Here is a 20,241-nt window from a genome sequence, read left to right as displayed (position 1 = left end):
TCCTGATATTTGGGGCCTTTTCTTATATAAGCTCCTATTACCCGCACCCCCGTCCTGATTTTTCACACTTGCTATCTGGTCACCCTACTTGCGGTCCCTTCTAACTCTCCGGTTCTATGATTTTAGGACTGAAGGGATTCTGGGTCATGAAATCCAGTTCCCGCTGTAACAGGCAGGCCCCTCATACAGCCCTGCTCATAAATTTATCATGCTCTGGTTTGAAATTAATTAAGTTGTTTGCTCCCACTGCTCCTAGTAGGAGGTTGTTCCCAAACCTCATTCCCAGAGCCAGGTGGGTCACACCCACGTCCTTCCACGGTGTCCTCAGTGCGGGAGCATGGAGTCACGCCAACATCCTTCCACAGTGTCCCCAGTGCCGGGCAGTCCACACTCACATTCTTCAATGGTGTCCCCAGTGCCGGGTGGTTCATACTCACATCCTTCCACAGTGTCCCCAGTGCCGGGCAGTCCACACTCACATCCTTCAATGGTGTCCCCAGTGCCGGGTGGTTAATACTCATGTCCTTCCACAGTGTCCCCAGTGTCGGGCGGTCCACACTCACATCCTTCAATGGTGTCCCCAGTGCTGGGTGGTTCATACTCACGTCCTTCCACAGTGTCCCCAGTGCCAGGCAGTCCACACTCACATCCTTCAATGGTGTCCCCAGTGCTGGGTGGTTAATACTCATGTCCTTCCACAGTGTCCCCAGTGCCGGGCAGTCCACACTCACATCCTTCAATGGTGTCCCCAGTGCTGGGTGGTTCATACTCACATCCTTCAATGGTGTCCCCAGTGCTGGGTGGTTCATACTCACATCCTTCAATGGTGTCCCCAGTGCCAGGCAGTCCACACTCACATCCTTCAATGGTGTCCCCAGTGCTGGGTGGTTAATACTCATGTCCTTCCACAGTGTCCCCAGTGCCGGGCGGTCCACACTCACATCCTTCAATGGTGTCCCCAGTGCTGGGTGGTTCATACTCACGTCCTTCCACAGTGTCCCCAGTGCCAGGCGGGTCATGCCCACATCCTTTCATGGTGTCTTAAGTGCCAGACGGGTCACATTCACATTTTTTCACATTGTCCCCCAGTGCCAGGTGGGTCATGCTCATGGGACCTGTGTCCCCTCTTTGCCTTCCAAAGGCAGAAATATCCTGGAAACCTCCCATGGCTGATAAGAATGCTACAGGCTCTTTGTGCTTGGAGACATGCTGTTAGAACTGATACAGTTACATAGGCTCCCTGATGCTACGCAGAGGGAGAGCAGGGCAGCTCACTGCCATCCTGCTCCCCTCCCTGGGATCATTGCCTGGCAGAGGTTAGCACCAGGGAGGGTGCAAGGGACAGCAAAGAGTTGACAAGGGCTCTGTGATAGGAGCTATCACTGGTGAGCTGACAGGCACTACTGATAATAGGAGGAGTGGTGCTCAGGTTCTCCCATGAACACTTCAGCCAACTCTTAACTACGTGTCATTCAGACACTGAATCCACAGTACCGAGCTACTTGACTTCACTAGATACCTTTGCTATCTTGAGCTCTGGGGTTCACGTGCAGTGTGTGGGGGTGTGTGTGATGGGTTCAGACACAGAGACCCCCTTGGGACTGTCACCCAATGTGCTGAGATTACTTCTGAGCCTGTTTCCCCTGCCATTTGGCACTTCAGAATCCTGTCTTGTTGAGCCAGACGCTCCAGTCTGTTGCAACACAGACCCAGGGTCTGAACCACACCCCCAAAGCTGCAGACTTAACCAAAAACTGTTCAGCAGGTCACCTATCTCCAGCACCCAGACACCCAGTTCCCAATGAACAGCTGTTTGCTCCCCCAGGTATTAATCACTTATTAAGTATAAAAAGTAGGATTTAAGTGGTTCCAAGTAATAACAGACAGAACAAAGTAAGTCACCAAGCAAAATAAAACGAAACATGCAAGTCTAAGACGGATACATTAAGAAACTGAACACGGGTAAATCTCACCCTTAGAGATGTTCCAATAAGCTTCTTTCAGAGACCAGACTCCTTCCTAGTCTGGGCCCAATCCTTTCCCTTGTACAGTTCTTGTTAGCTCCAGCTGAGGTGGTAACTCCATGGATTTCTCATGACTGGCAGCCCCCTTTGTTCTGTTCCATCCCTTTATATATCTTTGGCACAAGGCGGGAATCCCTTGTCTCTCTCTGGGTTCCCACCCTCCTTCCAAATGGAAAAGCACCAGGTTAAAGATGGATTCCAGTTCAAGTGCCAGGGTCACATGTCACTGTAAGACTTCATTTCCCCCTTGCCAGCACACTATACAGGAAGGCTTACAAGTAAACAGAGCCATTTACAACCAATTGTCCTGGTTGACGGGAGCCATCAACATTCCAAGCCATCATAAATGGCCCACACTTTGCATAATTACAATAGGCCCTCAGCGTTATAGTTCACAGTTCTAGTTTCAGATACAAGAACGATACAAGTATCAGAGGGGTAGCTGTGTTAGTCTGGATCTGTATAGGACTCTTTGCTGCTTTTAAAGAATGATACATTTCTACAAATAGGATGACCAGACTCAGTAGATAACAAGCTTTGTAGTGATACCTCACAAGAGACCTTTAGCACAAAGCATATTTCAGTTACATTATATTTACACTCATTAGCATAGTTCCATGAAACATATGGAGTGCAGCATCACAGGGGGTTTCTCTGGGAAGGAAGTGAATAGCCTTTATTTACTGCATAGTATTTATTTACTGGGCTGAGGTTTCCAGAGCTATTAAGGATATGAATTCTCTGGGAAAGCCCCACTCAGCGCTGGCTGCCACAAACCTGAGCTGTGCCAGAGAATCACCTGATAGCCCCAAATATCATTGCTTCACTTCTGGTACGGTATCTTTCCTCAGAACCACGGCAGCCTGTGCCTCAGGTCACCTGTCAAGGAGACACAAAGCACATAAACCATGAAACCACCAGCACAGACACCAACAGGACAAGCAGGGCTCGCTGGGAGCGGTCACAGCAATGCCCCGCCCACGGGGCAGGAGGGAGCTATAAATACTGGACCGAGCATCCCTCCACCCAGCCTGCACCTGCAGCAGCTTCCAGCTCCACGTGTGTCCCTGCAGAGACGGCATGGGTGAGTCTGGGCTCTGGCAGTGGGACAGCAAATGTGCCTCTCTGCACTGCTGTATGCACCCGCATGTCTGAGAAAGCTGCTGCTCCTCTCCTGGCACCTTGCTTTCCTAGCGTGTCTCTGACCCCTGCTATTTCTGCTCCCAGGGCCTCAACCTCTCCCCGGAATAACACTTCCCATGCCACAGCCTCTGTGTGCCTATGACAGCTGGTGCTCTTGAGGGCAGCTGTGGGAGTTGGGAGCATATTGCTTTATAATCTTTGTACACGAGTCTGGAGTGCCGGAGGGCCCGTTTGACAAAATCCAAATTAATCAGTAACTTGCTGTGTTTCCTGCCCTTCTAGGAAATAGCGGAGTGGCAGCAAATGGGCAGTGCAGCTATTTAACTGCCCACTCTGTGCCCCTTGCCATGCATGTGCGCACTGCTCCGCCCCAGAGGTGGCCCTTCCTTCCAGGGAAGTCATGAACGGGGAAGAGCCCCTCGCTGTATTGGCTTGTGCACTGAGTTACCAGTATCACTAACGTCCACCAACCTTTCCTGGCCTAAGGAATGGCTCAGAGTAGGTGAATAGGTACAAGTGTGTGAGAGTGAAAACTAAACAGTAGCTCACGCAAAATGAGTCTCTCCTAGGGAGGAGTCTAGTGCAGGCAATGCTGCACTACTGGACAAACCAACCCTGCCTAGAAGGGACAGTCCCCGTTTGAGGGTTTCCCTAGCCCGGCCCTCAGGAAGCTCTCCTCCGCGTGCAGCCGGCTCCGTTAATCGGGGGAGAGCTCTCAGGTGCTAGCAGGAAGGCAGCGAGAAAGTGTCTGAGCCTGCTATGGTGAGACACATTCTCCTCTTACAGGAGAGAGGCCCCAGCATCAAGGTTTTCCTGCAGTTTGGGACATATGAGAGCCACTCTGCTGTACACGGCTTTATTTGTATTCACACAGACAGCACTAAAACGTGGAAATAGAAGCTCTAAACGGACGAGGAGGAGAACTCCACAGTAGCATTAAATAGTAAGATACAAGTGTTAGTAACTGCATTTAACAGTCGAAGGGAAAGAACAGCTCAGCCAGCCTATAAACCATAAAACCAGAGCAGCTGTCACTGTCCACTTCAAAAGTTATCTTTCCTCCTTCGATATCCTGCTGTTAAGTGAATTGGCTCGTTAGACTGACCTCACACTTGGTAAGGCAACTCCCATCCTTTCATGTATTTATACCTGCTCCTGTATTTTCCACTTCATGCATCTGATGAAGTGGGGTTTAGCCCACGAAAGCTTACGCCCAATACATTTGTTAGTCTCTAAGGTACCAGAAGGACTCCTCGTTGTTTTGCTCCTGGTAGAATGCCGTCGGTTCCTTGCAGGACAGGGATGTATGCAGCAGTGATGCCAAGTGCCATGACTTCCCTGTGTGTGGTTGTTATGGCTAGTGCTGTGTGTTATGGGTCATGCCACACGTTTCTTGAGGGACGCATGCTGGGCCGTTTGGTGGGGTTTTGCCTAATGCTTTCTGGTTCTATCTATTGAGCTAGGTTCTTATCCCTCACCCATCCTTGCAGTAGCTAAGCCCCTTTCAGGAAAATACAAACACAACCTGCTTTCCTGCAATAGCAATGATGCACTTTGCTCCATAAGGGGAACGTTTATCCTTAATCTGCAGTTTGGACTATGCCCAGGTGCCTTCTCAACACCAGTCTCTGAAAGCCAGCACCCCTAGTTCCAGTCCATGCTGTGGAGAGCCAGGGCAATGCAGAAGAGCTACCCACCTGTAGGGCCTTGCAAACTCTCTCTACAGGCTCTGCTTGTAACCACGTGACTTGGTGAGGAAGGTTTGTTCCTGATGCTGTTCGCTTTTGTTCTGGGTTAAGAATTTTTCACTGTTGTTGGCTCTCGAAGCACTAGTGTACCCTGTGGATTTTTCCAGTCGGTGAGTCTGGTGTAACTTTGGTGGAGCTGGGTCAGTTGTGATTCTCAGTTCCTTGAAGGGAGGGTTTGTATTTCTAGTGTCACTCAATCTCTTCCTTTTTTCAGCTGCCCAGCACCTCCTGCTCCTCACCTGCCTGCTGGCCCTGTCAGTCACAGTTCTCACCCTGGAAATAGAAAACCTGAATATCTTCAATGGAACTTCAGATAAAATTCTGAACCTCAGCCCAGGGGATCCTGTGCCTGGTATGCAATTTATCTCTGCTGTCCTTAAACACTGCTCTTCTGAGGTCCTGGAGTCCCAGACCCTCCACACAGACAGAACATGAGCAAGACGGACCAGGTGTTATTGATAGAGAGGGACAAAGCAGTTCAGATCCAGTAAGAACCTCTACAAACCTTCATCCCAACTCAAACCAAACCCCAGCAGTTTGAGATTTGGCAGTTCAGACAATTTTTTCAGTTTGCATTCTCTGGTTTCAGCCAGGAAGGATGCAAAAATTCCACGAGAGCTTTGTTCTCTGTATTTATCGCCCATCCAATACCAGGAAGTACCCCAAACCTTTGTGAAAGGAGCTGATCATTTCATGAGTCTTCAGCCCACTTTCAGAGAAACGAGGCATAAGATACCCAACCAAAATGCCCTGCCTTCTGTGGGTCACCCAATACAAATCATATTGAGGACCAGGCGTTGACAATGCCACAGCTCAGAGAGGCTCTGCTGGTAATTTTCCCTTCTGGAACCTAATGTTAGGGCTACCTCTGAAGTGGGAGCAGGGCCATCACCTGTCTACCTGGCACCCACTAGCCTGAGGGAACCAATTTTCAAATCTGCCTACGGGATTTGGGTGCCCAATTCTCATTAAAATTCATGGGGACTGCTGCCCAAATCCCTGGGGGACCCTGCCAATCTCAGACTCTACACACAGCAGAGCAGGTGGGAAGGAAATTCTGACATTTTGAAAATTCCTTTCACCCCGAATGGGAATGAAAAGTCAGAATTTAAAATTTCCTGGAAACCCCCATAGTCATAATATAAAACTAGGCAATGAAATGACAAGGTAGCCTAGGCCGATAGCAATGTAATTACAGTATCTCCCGTGGCCGCACCTTGCATTCCTCCTGCCTCGTGCACAGCCACCAAAGCAGCGACCGCTGGACAGCCAGAGAACTTTTTGCTGTTTTGGTGACTTTCTCTGCCCTGTGCTGATTGGCCATTTGCTCCAACCCCTGCCTCAGAATCTCTTCCCCTCAGCCTCACTCCACACCTGCCCCTCTGACCTCTGCTTCCCTGCCCAGGGACCCTAATCCCTTTTCCTTCACGTTTCTTTCCATTAACTGAGCCCCTCTGAACTAAATTCACCCGCCCAAAACTCTGGCACTACCATGCTGTTTGCTGCCATCCCGTTGCGCCCTCTGCTGGTGCTGGTGGGTTCTACACCTTCCCCCACGCTGTATCTGGCAGGTCTATCTGGATAGTCAGCTCTTCGGGACAGGGACCATCCACTCTACTCTGTTTGTGTACGGGTCCATACTCCTTGACTTGGCCTTAGGCACTACAGCAATAATATAATTAATAAATCACTCCAGGTTCTAGCTCTCCAGACTCCTGCACGTGCACAATGGTGATGCCCGCCCTTCTGGCATGAATCACTGACACCTCAAACAACTCCACCAGATTCCCATTCATTTCAGGAGCCAGTTGAAATAGCAACCCCCATATTTTTGAAATCCTCCATGGATTTACCTTTGATCCCATCCTAGAAATGTTCTCTCTTTATTTCCCTTCCAGCTCTCCCTTCTCCTCCACCAGTGCCCTGCTCTACCCTTCAGACAATCTTCTCACCATTACTGGTGGAAGAAAAATAGCAGATGCTGCAGCTGTTCTCCGATTATTTCATCTCAGTCTGTATAGCACACACAGGGCCGTCCTTAGGATTTATGGGGCCCTAAGCAGTATCATTAAACTGGTGCCCCTATGCTCCAGTGAAGGCAGTCTCCAGCCGGCTCCACTGACCCCAGTGTGTTGAGGGGGCACAGCCACCACCCCTGCACAGGGACTCCCAGAAACACCCCCCCCCCATTGCTGACGCCCGCTGAGCTTCGTACGCAGCAGACGCTGCAGCAGTGACTCAAACTGTCACATGGAGGCTGCATCTTGCCAGAGCCCATGGCCTTTCTGCAGCTCCAGCCACTCCTGGCTCACCATCAGCATTTTGACAGGAAGTACCAAGCAGTAATAACAACAACAATAATATAAATGTGTGTGTGTGTGCGTGACTGTGTGTGTGTGAGACAGAGTGTATGTGTGTATATGTGTGTGTGAGAGAGAGCCAGTGCACTGAGCAAGACAGAGAGAGAGAGAGAGACTCTGTGTGTGTGTGTCTGTGTGTGTGTGTGTGCGTGTGTGAGACTGTGACTGAGTGTGTGTTGGGGACTGTGAGACTGTGTCTGTGTGTGTGAGACAATCTGTTTTGGGGGACTGTGACTCATGAGATGCAGAGTGTATGTGGGTGTGAAAGCCAGTCTGTGTGCAAGAGAGACTGTGTGTTCGGGAAGTGTGAGAGACAGTGAGCGCACTGTCACTTTAAATCCCCCCTTGAGAGTTTCGCTCCTCCTGTCCTGGCCCCGCCTGCCCCCCCAGGCAGGCAGGGTGTAGGGAGGAACTCCGCTCCGGGTGGCGCTGGGATGCACCACTCTGGACTCCCAAGGCTGGGTCGGACTCAGCAGAGCTGGAGGCTGGAGGCCTCACCGGCCAGTTGAGGAGTGAGGGAGGGTTAGGGTCGTGGAGAAGCCTGCCAGCCCAGCGCAGGGGAGGGTCCAGAGACGAGAGGTTTCCAGCAAGGGTGCTGCCCCAAATTGTCAGGTGCCCCATGCAGCCGCGTATGCTTTTTATGCCTAGGGAAGGCCCTGCTACTCTTGATACTAGCTGCCAACTAGACATTGAGCTGTTGATCACTACCCATTGAGCCCCACAATCTAGCCAGATAGTCAGTGACTAAACCTCTTGCAGTAAATTAAGAGGGCAGGTGTGACACTCTGTATCTCGGGGGAACACCTCATACCCCCATATTCATCCTTATAATATGCTTGTGTGGTATCCAATGTAAAGTTTATCATGTTAGGTGTCTTTGGAAGGCTCATGATGCACTGAGCATTGTTGTTATAGTGATGTTATAGTAAAGTTACAGGTTGTAATTTCATGTATAAGTTATGAGGCTGAAAATGTGTCCTCATGGCTTAAAACAGGCCCAGGCTAAAACTCTCCAAGAGCAGAGGGGCAGTTCACACCTCCTCAGGGCATGTATGGGACAAACCCAGACCAGCCTCACAGGAACAAAGAACAATGGCTTAGGCAGAAACAAAGGATCTGTTGAACTCTTGAGTGAGTCACCCCCCTTCCCTTGGACAGTTTCCTTTCACCCCGAATGAGAATGAATGGTCAGAATTTTAAATTTCCTGTAAACCCCCAAAGTCATAATATAAAACTAGGCAACGAAACGACGAGGTAGCCTAGGCCGGTAGCAATGTAATTACAGTTTCTCCCGTGGCTGCACCTTGCATTCCTCCTGCCTTGTGCACAGCCACCAAAGCAGTGACCGCTGGACAGCCAGAGAACTTTTCGCCGTTTTGGTGACTTTCTCTGCCCTGTGCTGATCGGCCATTTGCTCCAACTCCTCTCTCAGAATCTCTTCCCCTCAGCTTCACTCCACACCTGCCCCTCTGACCTCTGCTCCCCTGTCCAGAGCCCCTAATCCCTTTTCCTTCACGTTTCTTTCCATCAGGGCCGGCTTCAGGCACCAGCAAAGGAAGGTCACAATAAACCTCAGCTTCTCCACCAGGCTATGAAATAGCAGATGCTGCAGCTGTTCTCCAGTTGTTTCATCTCTGTCCGTATAGCACACACTGTCCCAGAGAACATCAGCTCACAACAAGACACTCCTCTAAGAATCTTTTTGTTTCGTGGTGCCTCTCCATGCTCTAGTTCCTGCCCGACTGGCACTGATACCCTGATGCACTGAATCCATGTCCCTTCACACACTACCTTGCCACTGTGCATCCTGTTTGGGTCCCGCTGAGAATAAAAATGTCTGGTACAGTGGAGCCAGTTCCTGGATGGCACAAATCACTCATAGCAAGGGAAGCAACAGCCTGGGTATGAGGCTGAAGCAGAGCTACCCTTGGCTGAGCAGCAGCTGAGGGTGGGAGCCTGAGACAGGTCCACGCAGGTTTATCTGATACGGCATCAGCTAAACGGTCAGGAGTCACAAAGGATTGAGGAGAAAGATGAGAAGTAAAGAAGTGGCCGGAGTTATCTGAGTGCAGTGATACTGACCAGCAGATAAACCTCTTCCCTGGGGCTGGAATAGGGTCTGACATCTCTGCTCTGTTCTCGCCCATACAGTGCACAGTCTGGGACACAGCCGGGGGAAGCGAGCCAATGACACCCCACTACCGGCAGGACGTGGTAAGTATCTCATTGTGGCAGGGGCGGCAGGTTATATGGGCTCAAGGTGCTCGAGCACCAGGAATATTCAAGGCTGAGGGCTGTGCTCCACCAACATTTGGAGCTGGGTTTCTCCCCTGGCCCTGCCTGGAGCTGGTCCTGCCCCCACCTCGGAGCTTCCCTGCCTGAAAGAAAACAGCCAGTGCCTCTCGCCCTTGTTTGTGCTGCTTTTGCCTAAGGCGATAGAGATCAGCAGCAGGCAGCCTCTTGGAGCATGGGGGGAGAGGAACAGGGAGAGAGGAGGGGGAAGGAGGCACACACGTGCTTGGGAGCTCTCTCCCCCGCCCCCCAGCACCCACGGGCAGCAGCAGGGGAGGCCACAAGTGATGGCAACCCCCCACCCCGGTACCCACCATAGGGGAGGCGAGTGGGCTTTCTGGACCTGAGAGAGTCCCTAGGAGCATGTGCAGTGACTGTGGTGCAGAGTGAGTGTGCTGCCGGGGGGTGGGGAGAGGAGGGGTCCCTCCCCTGGACCTTGCTGCTGCCAGTAAGGGAGGGAGTCCTCTCTGGCCCTAGCCCTGGGGCAGCCTGTCCGCATCCCAAGTTCCTTATCCCCAGTCCTGCCCCACCCCAGAGCTTGCGCCCCCAGCACCCCAACCCTGAGCACCCTCCTGCACTGTGAACCCCTCATCCCCAGAGCCCTCACTTGAGGGGAAAAATGTGCAACTTAAATTTGGTGGTCAGTTGGGAGTATCATTGTGTTTAGCACAATACTTGATTATTTTACACCCTTTAAAGTATACAGGTGTTACAAATGTTTCCTCTGAATACTGTGTGGGTGCCTCAACTTCTCCTATGCATTTCTCAAGGATCTAGATGGTGGGATAAGGGGGTGTGATTGTTGTAGAGCCCTAGAGGGCCAGTGTGATGCAGTCTGCACAGAGAATGGCCAAAACCCTGTCTCCGGGCAACTAATGGCCTGGGCCGCTCTCTTGCAAGGTGAAGGTGTTGGAGAACAAAGAGATCAGGTGGCCTCCTAATGCCTGGAAAAGAGACAAAGGCCAGAGGAGGGAGTGTCGGTGCCTGTGTCCGGCTTCCGGGAAGCGCATGGTGTGGAAGGGGATGCTGGGATGCTTTGGAACTACTCCATACAAAACCAGTCAGGACTGTGGGGGAGCCTCCTCTCTCTGAGCAGACTGTCTCCAGGGCAAGAAGCTTACACCCGCCTGGGTCTGACCTCGGAGCAGTCAGCATCCCCTTCCACACCGTGCACTTTCCGCAGCGAGTCTGTCCAGGCAGGTCCTGGGGCAACCAGAGGTCCCTGCACCCCAACTCTGCAGTCATACATGACTCTCAGCCAGCCGGTAAAACAGGTTTATTAGATGACAGGATCACAGTCTAAAACAGAGCTTGTAGGTACAGAAAACAGGACCCCTCAGTCAGATCCATCTTGGAGGGTGGGGAGCCTAGACCCAAGTTCTGGGCCTCTCCCCATTTCCCCAGCCAGCTCCAAACTGACACTCCCTCCTCTAGCCTTTGTGTCTCTTCTGGACAAGGAGGCCACCTGATCTCTTTGTCCCCAACACCTTCAGCTGGCACCTTGCAGGGGAAACTGAGGCACCCACATAATATTCAGAGAAAACATTAAGAACATTCCCACTTTGTCACAACAGGTGCAACAAAATATAACACCGTATATTGAAGCAGGCAAGTGCTGCTTCTGACTTTCCACTTTTAATTGACCCTTGTAATCTTGTGGTGCCGACGCGTTGTAGTTTCATTTTATATCGGCTTACAGGGTGGGAGCGGGAGGGCAGGGGGGCACCATCATTTTGGGCAACACCAAAAATTATACAAACTTGCCGCCTATGCACTGTGGAACATCTGTCTGCTCAGTGCACCAGCTCCTAGCTGAGAGCCCAGAAGAACTGGAGATAGCCCTATTCAGCTAGCATCAGGCTGCAAAGGGCTGGCAAAGGGCAGAATACCCCATCTGGCTGGCTTAGGCCCATTGTAGGGGGCATCTCCTGGGAGCAAGCCAGCAGACCAGCACATGGAGTCACTCGGAGCATTACTGATAACATCACACTCACACAGCACTGTCCATGGCTCATGAAGAGCTTCACAAACACAGGCGCCCAAATACCGCACCTTCCTCTGGGCGTATGGAGGGCCCCCAGCCTCTGCCAGGCTACATAGGTACCAGAGGCCCACAAAGGAGCCTGCACTGTCTGTCCAGGGTGGAGCACAGCACCCCAGGGGCTCTTGCTGCGGCCACAGGTACCAGTTCTTTGAGGCCGGAGGAGCCCAGGGACTGGATCTACCTGTCCTTCTCCACTCCCAGCCCTGCAGACAAGCCCAGATCTTAGCACCACCACACCAGTTAGCCCTTGGAGAAAGCTGTGTCACAGGCATAGGCTCCCACTCCAGCCGGGCCCCACTGCAGGGCTCAGCCCCGGACGGGACCATGGCACCACCCAATGGCCATTCCCCTGTCCATGGCCTCACCCTATTCTGCTCCTTCCCCTGTGGCCCTGCCCCTGTTCCTTCCCCACTTCATCTCTTCCCGCTGAGGCCCTGCCCCTACTCGCTCCTTTCTGCCCACCCCCACACGACAGCCCTGAGACCACAAAAGCCCTGCACCACCCTCCCCGACCATGGCCCCGGGGTCGCAGCAGGGAGTGAGAGCTCCTCCAGTCCTGGCACCATAACAGGGGGGAGATTTTTCCAGGGCCCCAAATTGGACGGGCACAGGGGTCCTGTGCCGCAATCCATCACTGCCCCCCCTCCCAGTGGAGGTGTGAGGTTTTACGCACCACCTATGTCAGTAGGAGCAAGGGAGCTGGGCTGGAATGTGAAGAGCTGATGGCATCCAGGTGGGAGCAAGGGGGGCAGAGAGGTGAGACCACAGGGAGCGAAAAGAAGTAGAGTGAGGGAGAGGGTACAGTAACATGGGGAAGGACAGCCCTGAACGGGCGTGACTATGGTGAGGTCTTCACTGCAAACAAAGGTGTGTTCATAATTTGGGGGAGCTGATTCACATTAGCTAATTCAGCTTAAAATACCAGTGAAGACACAGCAGCTCATCTTTTAACGTGAGTGAACTGCTATAGGGCGCCTGACTCATTATTTGCTGTTTCAGACATCTAATCTGTGATGTAGGTGACCAGTCCCACACCATGAGTAACAAAATCACACACCATAAATAACAAAAAATGAACATAAGTTCCTGGAGGGTCAGTCCATCAATGGCTATTACCAGGATGGGCAGGGATGGTGTCCCTACCTCTGTTTGCCAGAAGCTGGGAATGGGCAACAGAGGATGGATCACTTGATAATTGCCTGTTCTGTTTATTCCCTCTGGAGCATGGTGGAAGACCATTGTCAGCAGACAGGATACTGGGCTAAATGGACCTTTAGTCTGACCCAGTATGGCCTGTCTTATGTGACAGCCAAAGTGAATAGTTTGCAAATGCCTCATTGGCTGAAAGCATCTGACATGTACTTGGGAACTGCAAAACCATGAACAAAATGCAGGGTTGGTTTGTGAATTATCTGCTAACCAGAAAGGGGTTAAATGAATAAGAGAACTGATAATGAATACTTCACCAGTCTGGGGAAAGAGGAATAGGAGAGAGAAAAGACAGAGCCCAGAAATAAGGAAATAAATGGTGTCACGCTGCAGAGGAAAGGAGGTTAAAGAAATGCAAGAAGACCCCAAGCAAAAAAAATTTTAAAAAATAGGACTTTAGTCTCATTAATTTATATTTGATTCATTTCTGCTCCTTTATGTTATGTACTTCCTTGCAGCTGCACTCTGAGGGCTGAAATTGCGGAGTAAAGGGGTGGGGCAGCATTTCTGAGCACACTTCCACTATTACTATTCCTGGCTGCTCTGGATTCTAGTGTTAAGTAACTGGAGAGCCCCCAAGCCCTTGCGGCTGATGGAAGCTTAGCCACCTCTCAGGAGAGAATCCAAACTCAGGGGGCCACATGCAGTCAAAGTGTTTGGGGTGGGCCAGACCAGGCCAGGCCAAGCTCCCAATCTGCCGGCTCCTGGCAGGAGGTGATAGTTTTCAAACTGGGGGGGCATGCTGGGAGGACATGCCCCCCAGTTTGAAAATCTCTGTGCTAAAGGGAAGGCTGAAATCTGGTGGGACACACAACCCCACGTGCCCCCCATGATGACCCCACTTTTATGGCCCCGTGATTTTGCAACCTAGTTGGCTGCCCCACTTGCCTCGCCCTGGTTATGGCCTTGTTGAATGCTTTGGCGTCTAGCGTCAGGGGATTTGGTTAAATTAGCCTCTCTCTCCTGCCATCAGCCTGGCCCAAGGACTGCAGTGAGATCCCCTCAGGCAGCCCCAGCGGCATCTACCTCATCCAGCCCACAGGACTGCACCAGCTCGTGGTGTACTGTGACATGAACGAAACAGCCGGGGGCTGGACAGTCCTCCAGCGGAACCAGCGCAACACGCAGATCACCTGGGCCGAGTCCTGGAGCACCTACAAGTATGGCTTTGGCAACGTGCAGGATGACTACTGGCTGGGGACGGAGTACATCTATCGGATCGCCAAGCAGAAGGTCTACCAGGTCAGGTTTGTCATCCACGATTCATCCGGCACCATGAAATATGCAGACTACAACCTCTTTGGTCTGGAAGACGAGTCCAACGGCTACAGGCTGAGGCTGGGCTCTTACACTGGGACTGCAGGGGACGCCATGGCCCCAAACAATGCTAACTCCATGCATGACAACATGAAGTTCTCCACTAAAGACCTGGATCAGGACACTTCCAGTGGGAACTGTGCATCTAGCTATGGTGGGGGCTGGTGGTACTCGGCTTGTTATTCTGCTCAACTGAACGTCAAAGGAAGCATCCGTTGGGGTAGTTTCTGTAGTGGGAACTGCCAAGCCTCTGCCATCCTCATCAAACCAGCATCTTACTGTTAGTTACCCCTTTCCTACCCTTCTGTCTGCAGTGAGGCCAACCTCTGCTCCACGAAGGGATAGAAAGGGTCAGAGTGTGTCATGGCCAAACCTCCTGCCCGCCCTCACAGGCCTTGCTGGGGAAGGTACCCGGGTTACCAAGGAAATGGGGCCACTTTTCCTTCTCCTCTCCCTCCCTGCAGACTTTCTGAGCTCTTCTCTGCCCTTCCCCTTTGGGCTTTGGGTTGATTCATTTTAATTATATTAAAAATCAGAACAGTTGTCTGCAAAAATTGTTTTTTCCAAGCATGTGGTGTGGTGGAGAAAACACGCTCAACCCTGCCGTGATTGTTCATTAGATTGAACGAGCACCCCCTAGAGGTTACCAGAAACAGGAGGCCATAAAGGCTGAAGAATTCTCTCACACTCTGTGTCTCTTCTGTAGTGGGTGTTGAAGCTTCAGAATAAAATCGCATTTTCAAAAGTTCTCTCCAATTGGCAGATATCCATTCCACGTGTCGAGAGGCTCACCCAGTCTAACCTAGCTAGAGAAGTCATTCCCAAGGACAGATCTTTGGGACTGCAGTGCAATGGCAATTAATACATAAAAACTAAAATATCCAAATAAGGAAATTAAATCCAGGTGACTGAGTTTAAACACGAGAGATGTGTCGCAGTGTAGGACATTTATTAAAGGGTTTTCACATTGAAAAATCCTCTTCTTAGTGAGAGAGAGAAGGATTGTCACACATTATGGTGTTGTGCTTGAGATGGTGAGGGTGGGCGTGAACGTGGCAAGGTCCAAATCTGAGGAGGGATGTGATCTCTGGGCCAGGCAAAGAGAAAGGAAATGTTCCTGGCCACTGTTGCTGCCTGGGGACTCAGGAGCACAGGGACCCTAGAGAGGCTCAGGGGGACGTTGCTGACACAGGGAGGCTGATGCTCTCAGCTGAGGCATATTCAGACTTTGCCACTTCCTCAAAATGCTCCCCCCCCCCAGCCCCTGGAGCTGCCAATAAACTGGCATTTCTAGATATTGCCATTCCCAGTTCATACCTCTCTATTCGCCGTCCTTGCTCTGCGGATGGAGGCAGATCATGCTGCCAGGCTCCCAGCACTGTAATCCAGGTGGGGAGACAAAGTCAGTGAGGGAGCCCAGGTTCCTATCCCGTCAGACATCGGGAGAGCCAGGACCCAGTTCCGCCTGGCTCATGGAGGAGGTGTAGAACTGAGTGTCAGGCCCCTGCACACAGTACCTGGTTCTCCCCTGCTTGTCTCCTGTGTCATCGTTCACACCTGGGCAAAGCGCTGCCCAGTCTGAAACCTCCACGCTCCCACCAGGGATTGGAATGTTGGCGTTTGTAGCATTTACCGCCTGCTTGGCACCAGAGCTGTCATTGATGCCACAAGGAACATGGTGGGAGAGAATTGGGGCCTGTTGCTACAGTAGCATATATAGCAGAGTGACATGGCTGAGTGTCCTCTTGCTGGGCTCTCTGAGTGACCCCTCCGCTGTCCGGCCTCCTGCCCTCGCTGGCTGGGGTGGAGTCCTGCCATTCTCCCACTCTCAGACCAGGATCTTGATACAGGTCCCAGCTCTGCCAACTGCTCATTGCTGATTGCGATTCAGGCACGGGTTTGGTCCTCTCTTTGGAGACCAGTGACCAACAGCTTCCCTGAAACGAGCAGGTTTATTAGCAGATGGAACGAAGCACCAGAGAGAATGACACAACCAAACAGCTGACACAACTAGTCTCGTCCCTACAAGCTACATTAGACAGGCCCTTAGCTGGGTCTCCCTCCTGTTACGGGATCAGACAGACCCAGCTTACATTGCATAGCAAGCCCAGGTGCTCTCAGACCCAGCCTGGTCCCAGTTTGCCTTCCAAATCTGTCTGCCTCCCCCAGGGAAATGTCTTGTCTCAGTGCTGCCTCTCCCCCTGCCCCCAGTGTGAGCCTGAGCCCAGTTTGTCACGGAGTCCCCGGGCGATGCTCTGGAACTGCTCCCCACAAAGTCAGTCAGAATTTTGGGGAGCCTCCTCTCCTCTGGAGCAGACTGTCTCCAGGGCAAGAAGCTCACACCGCTTCACCTTCTGGGTCTGACCTTGGAGCATTCAGCATCCTCTGCCCCTCCGTGCGCTTCCCACAGTGAGTCCACCCTGGCGGGATCCTGGGGAAGCCAGAGGGTCCTGCACCCCCACTTTGCTTCACAATCAGACATGACTCTTAGCCAGCCAGTGTCACGGAGTGTGGGGGAGTCCGGTCCTGCACCCCTCTTCCTGGGACCCACAGTGACTCTCAGCCAGCCAGTAAAACAGAAGGTTTATTGGACAACAGGAACACAGGTTACAGCAGAGCTTGCAGGCACAGTCAGGACCCCTCCACCGAGTCCTTCTGGGCTTTCAGGGTGCTTGGATCCTAGCTAGGATACCCTGAATTCCACCCACACAGCCCCAAGCCCAAACTCAAACTGCTTCCCTCCTGCCACTTCCTTCCTTTGTTCCCCTTCCCGGGCAAAGGTGTTTGACCTTTCCCCTCCCTTACCTAGCTCAGGTTACAGGCCCTGGCATCGTCCATCCCCTAAAGTCCTCCCCTGCTCTCCCACTCCCCACACAGACAGTCCCTACTGCATCACATCTCTCCCCCCTTCGAGACTGAACTGAGCGGGGTCACTCTGCTCAGTGACCTGGGGAAGTTCAGGGTCCCCTCTCCGGGACAACGCATCCGCTGTCAGGTTGGCACTTCCCTTCACATGGACCACGTCCATGTCATAGTCCTGGAGGAGCAGGCTCCACCTCAGGAGCTTGGCGTTGGCTCCTTTCATCTGGTGCAGCCAGGTCAGGGGAGAGTGGTCGGTGTACACGGTGAAGTGTCGCCCAAAGAGATATGGCTCTAGTTTCTTAAGGGCCCACACCATGGCCAGGCATTCCTTCTCGATGGCCGCGTAGCTTCGTTCCCGGGGTAGCAGCTTCTTACTCAGGTACACGATGGGGTGTCTCTCCCCCTTTTCATCCTCCTGCATTAACACTGCCCCCAGTCCCGTATCTGAGGCATCAGTGAACACCATAAAGGGTTTGTCAAAATTTGGGTTTGCTAGAACTGGGCCACTAACCAGAGCCTCCTTCAGCGCCCGGAAAGCCTCCTGGCACTGCTCAGTCCAGATCACCTTGTCTGGCTTCCCCTTTTTGCATAGTTCAGTGATGGGGCCGGCTATGGCACTAAAGTGGGGCACGAACCTTCGATAGTACCCCGCCATCCCAATAAAGGCCTGGACCTGCTTTTTGGTTTGGGGAGCAGGCCAGTCTCTGATCACCTCCACCTTGGCTGGTTCCGGCTTCAGGCAGCCGCTCCCCACCCGATGGCCCAGGTAAGATACTTCAGCCATCCCCACCTTGCACTTCTCAGCCTTTACTGTTAACCCAGCCTTTCGGAGTCGCTCCAGGACTTGTTTAACCTGGGACACGTGGTCCTCCCAGGTCTGGCTGAAGACGCAGATGTCGTCAATATACGCCACGGCAAAACTCTCCATCCCCCTCAGTAGCTGATCCACCAGACGCTGGAAGGTGGCCGGCGCTCCCTTGAGGCCGAAGGGCAGGGTCAAAAACTCATAGAGCCCCAGAGGGGTGATAAAGGCCGATTTCAGCCTGGCATCTGCGTCCAGCGGCACTTGCCAGTAGCCTTTGGTAAGATCCATAGTGGTGAGGTACCGAGCACCTCCCAGCTTGTCTAGGAGCTCATCAGGCCTGGGCATAGGGTAGGCATCAGATATGGTGATGGCATTGAGCTTTCGATAGTCCACACAGAACCGGATTGACCCATCCTTCTTGGGAACCAGCACTACTGGCGAGGCCCAAGGGCTGGAAGACAGCTGGATCACCCCCAAAGCCAGCATGTCCCTGACCTCTCTTTCAAGATCCTGGGCAGTTTTACCAGTGACCCGAAAAGGGGAGCATCTTATAGGGGGGTGTGACCCGGTCTCCACCCGGTGGACAGTCAAATTAGTGCGTCCAGGCTGGTTGGAAAACAGCTGTCGGTATAGATGCAGCACCCCTCTGATCTCAGCGTGCTGGCCCGGGGTCAGTTGCTCAGAGAGGGGAATCGCCTCCAGGGGGGAACCAGTTTTTGTCCCAGGGAATAGATCCACTAAGGGGTCATCTCCCTGCTCCTCCCAATGTCCACACACGGCCAACACCACATTCCCCCTGTCATAGTATGGTTTCATCATGTTCACATGGTACACCCGACGGTGATGTGCCCGGTTTGACAGCTCCACCACATAGTTTACCTCATTCAGTTGCTTGATAACCTTGAAGGGCCCTTCCCAGGCGGCCTGGAGTTTGTTTCTCCTCACGGGGATGAGAACCATCACCTGATCCCCGGTGGCGAAGGCACGGGCTCGTGCTGTGCGGTCATACCAGACCTTCTGCCTCCTCTGGGCTCGGGCCAGATTCTCCCTGGCCAGGCCCATGAGCTCGGCCAGTCTTTCCCGGAAGGTCAGGACATACTCCACCACTGACTCTCCCTCGGGAGCGGCCTTCCCCTCCCATTCGTCCCTCATCAGGTCTAGGGGCCCCCTCACCCGCCTTCCATACAACAGATCGAAAGGTGAAAACCCGGTAGATTCCTGGGGTACCTCCCTGTACGCAAACAGCAGGTGAGGTAAGTACTTGTCCCAATCTTGCGGATGCTGGTTCATAAATGTTTTTAGCATCATCTTCAGCGTCCCGTTGAACCTTTCTACCAGCCCGTTGGACTGGGGGTGATACGCTGAGGCCCAGTTGTGCTGGACCCCACATTTCTGCCATAAGGACCGGAGCAGGGCCGACATGAAGTTGGACCCCTGGTCCGTTAAGACCTCCTTGGGGAACCCCACCCGGCTGAAAATTGTCAGCAGCGCATCTGCCACTGTGTCTGCTTCGATAGAGGACAAGGCCACCGCCTCGGGGTAGCGAGTGGCAAAATCCACCACCACCAGGATGTATTTCTTCCCTGACCGGGTCGTCTTACTGAGGGGTCCCACTATGTCCATGGCCACCTTCTGGAAAGGTTCTTCTATGATGGGTAAAGGCCTCAAAGCCGCTTTCCCCTTGTCCCGGGCCTTCCCCACCCTCTGGCAGGGGTCACAGGATTGGCAGTACTGTCGGACATGGGTAAAGACCCCAGGCCAGTAAAAGTTCTGTAGCAGCCTCTGCCTGGTGCGCCGGATTCCCTGGTGCCCTGCGAGAGGGATGTCATGGGCCAGGTACAACAGCTTGTGACGGAACTTCTGGGGAACCACCAGCTGCCTCCTGATCCCCCATGACTCTACTTCCCCTGGGGGAGCCCATTCTCGGTACAGGAACCCCTTCTCCCACAGGAACCTCTCCTTGCAACCTCTCCTCATGGTCTGTACCGCACTAAGGTCAGCCCGGTCCCTGTGCTTCCGCAAGGAGGGATCTTTCTGCAACTCGGCCTGGAACTCAGCAGCTGGGACAGGAATGGGGACCGGCTCTCTCTTGCTGGCTGGGTCTGAGGCCGCAGCCTCTCTGCACCGTGCCCCTGGGCGTTCCCCGCTCCCTGAGTTAGGGTCCTGCACCTCAGGTCGAGTACCTTCCCCGTTGTCGGGGAGCAGTGCCATTTGCCGACTTTGACTACGAGTCACGACCAGGGCACTCTGGGTGTTACTAGGCCAGTCCTCAAGGTCCCCTCCCATTAACACGTCAGTGGGCAAATATTGGTGTACCCCCACATCCTTGGGGCCCTCCTTGGCCCCCCATTTCAGGTGTACCCTTGCCACGGGTACCTTGAATGGGGTCCCGCCCACGCCCATCAGGGTCAGGTAGGTGTCGGGCACCATCCGATCT

General features: G+C 52.9%; 2 protein-coding genes across 5 annotated transcripts in view; one reads left to right on the top strand and one right to left on the bottom strand.

Moving 5' to 3' along the window:
* LOC127037463 (fibrinogen-like protein 1-like protein) overlaps positions 1-14,826 on the top strand; it is a 59,868-nt gene extending 45,042 nt beyond the window's left edge. The window contains exons 1-4 of one of the 3 annotated variants that reach the window (XM_050929220.1): positions 2,952-3,108; positions 5,130-5,267; positions 9,427-9,489; positions 13,794-14,825. In XM_050929220.1, the coding sequence (XP_050785177.1) occupies positions 3,105-3,108; positions 5,130-5,267; positions 9,427-9,489; positions 13,794-14,422 (834 nt within the window). In that variant the 5' untranslated portion in view covers positions 2,952-3,104 and the 3' untranslated portion in view covers positions 14,423-14,825. Of the gene's footprint in view, positions 1-2,951; positions 3,109-5,129; positions 5,268-9,426; positions 9,490-13,793 lie in introns of those variants that run through there. The other 2 variants (XM_050929218.1, XM_050929217.1) reach the window with 2 other exon arrangements.
* Positions 1-20,241, bottom strand: part of LOC127037472 (uncharacterized) — a 269,283-nt gene that overhangs the window by 19,797 nt on the left and 229,245 nt on the right. The gene's annotated exons all lie outside the window — the stretch shown is intronic.

Source organism: Gopherus flavomarginatus, chromosome 19 (genome assembly GCF_025201925.1).
Source record: "Gopherus flavomarginatus isolate rGopFla2 chromosome 19, rGopFla2.mat.asm, whole genome shotgun sequence".
Taxonomy (NCBI): Eukaryota; Metazoa; Chordata; order Testudines; family Testudinidae; genus Gopherus; species Gopherus flavomarginatus.
The sequence above is the reverse complement of the archived record's forward strand: the minus strand, read 5'-3'. Positions and strand labels throughout refer to the sequence as shown.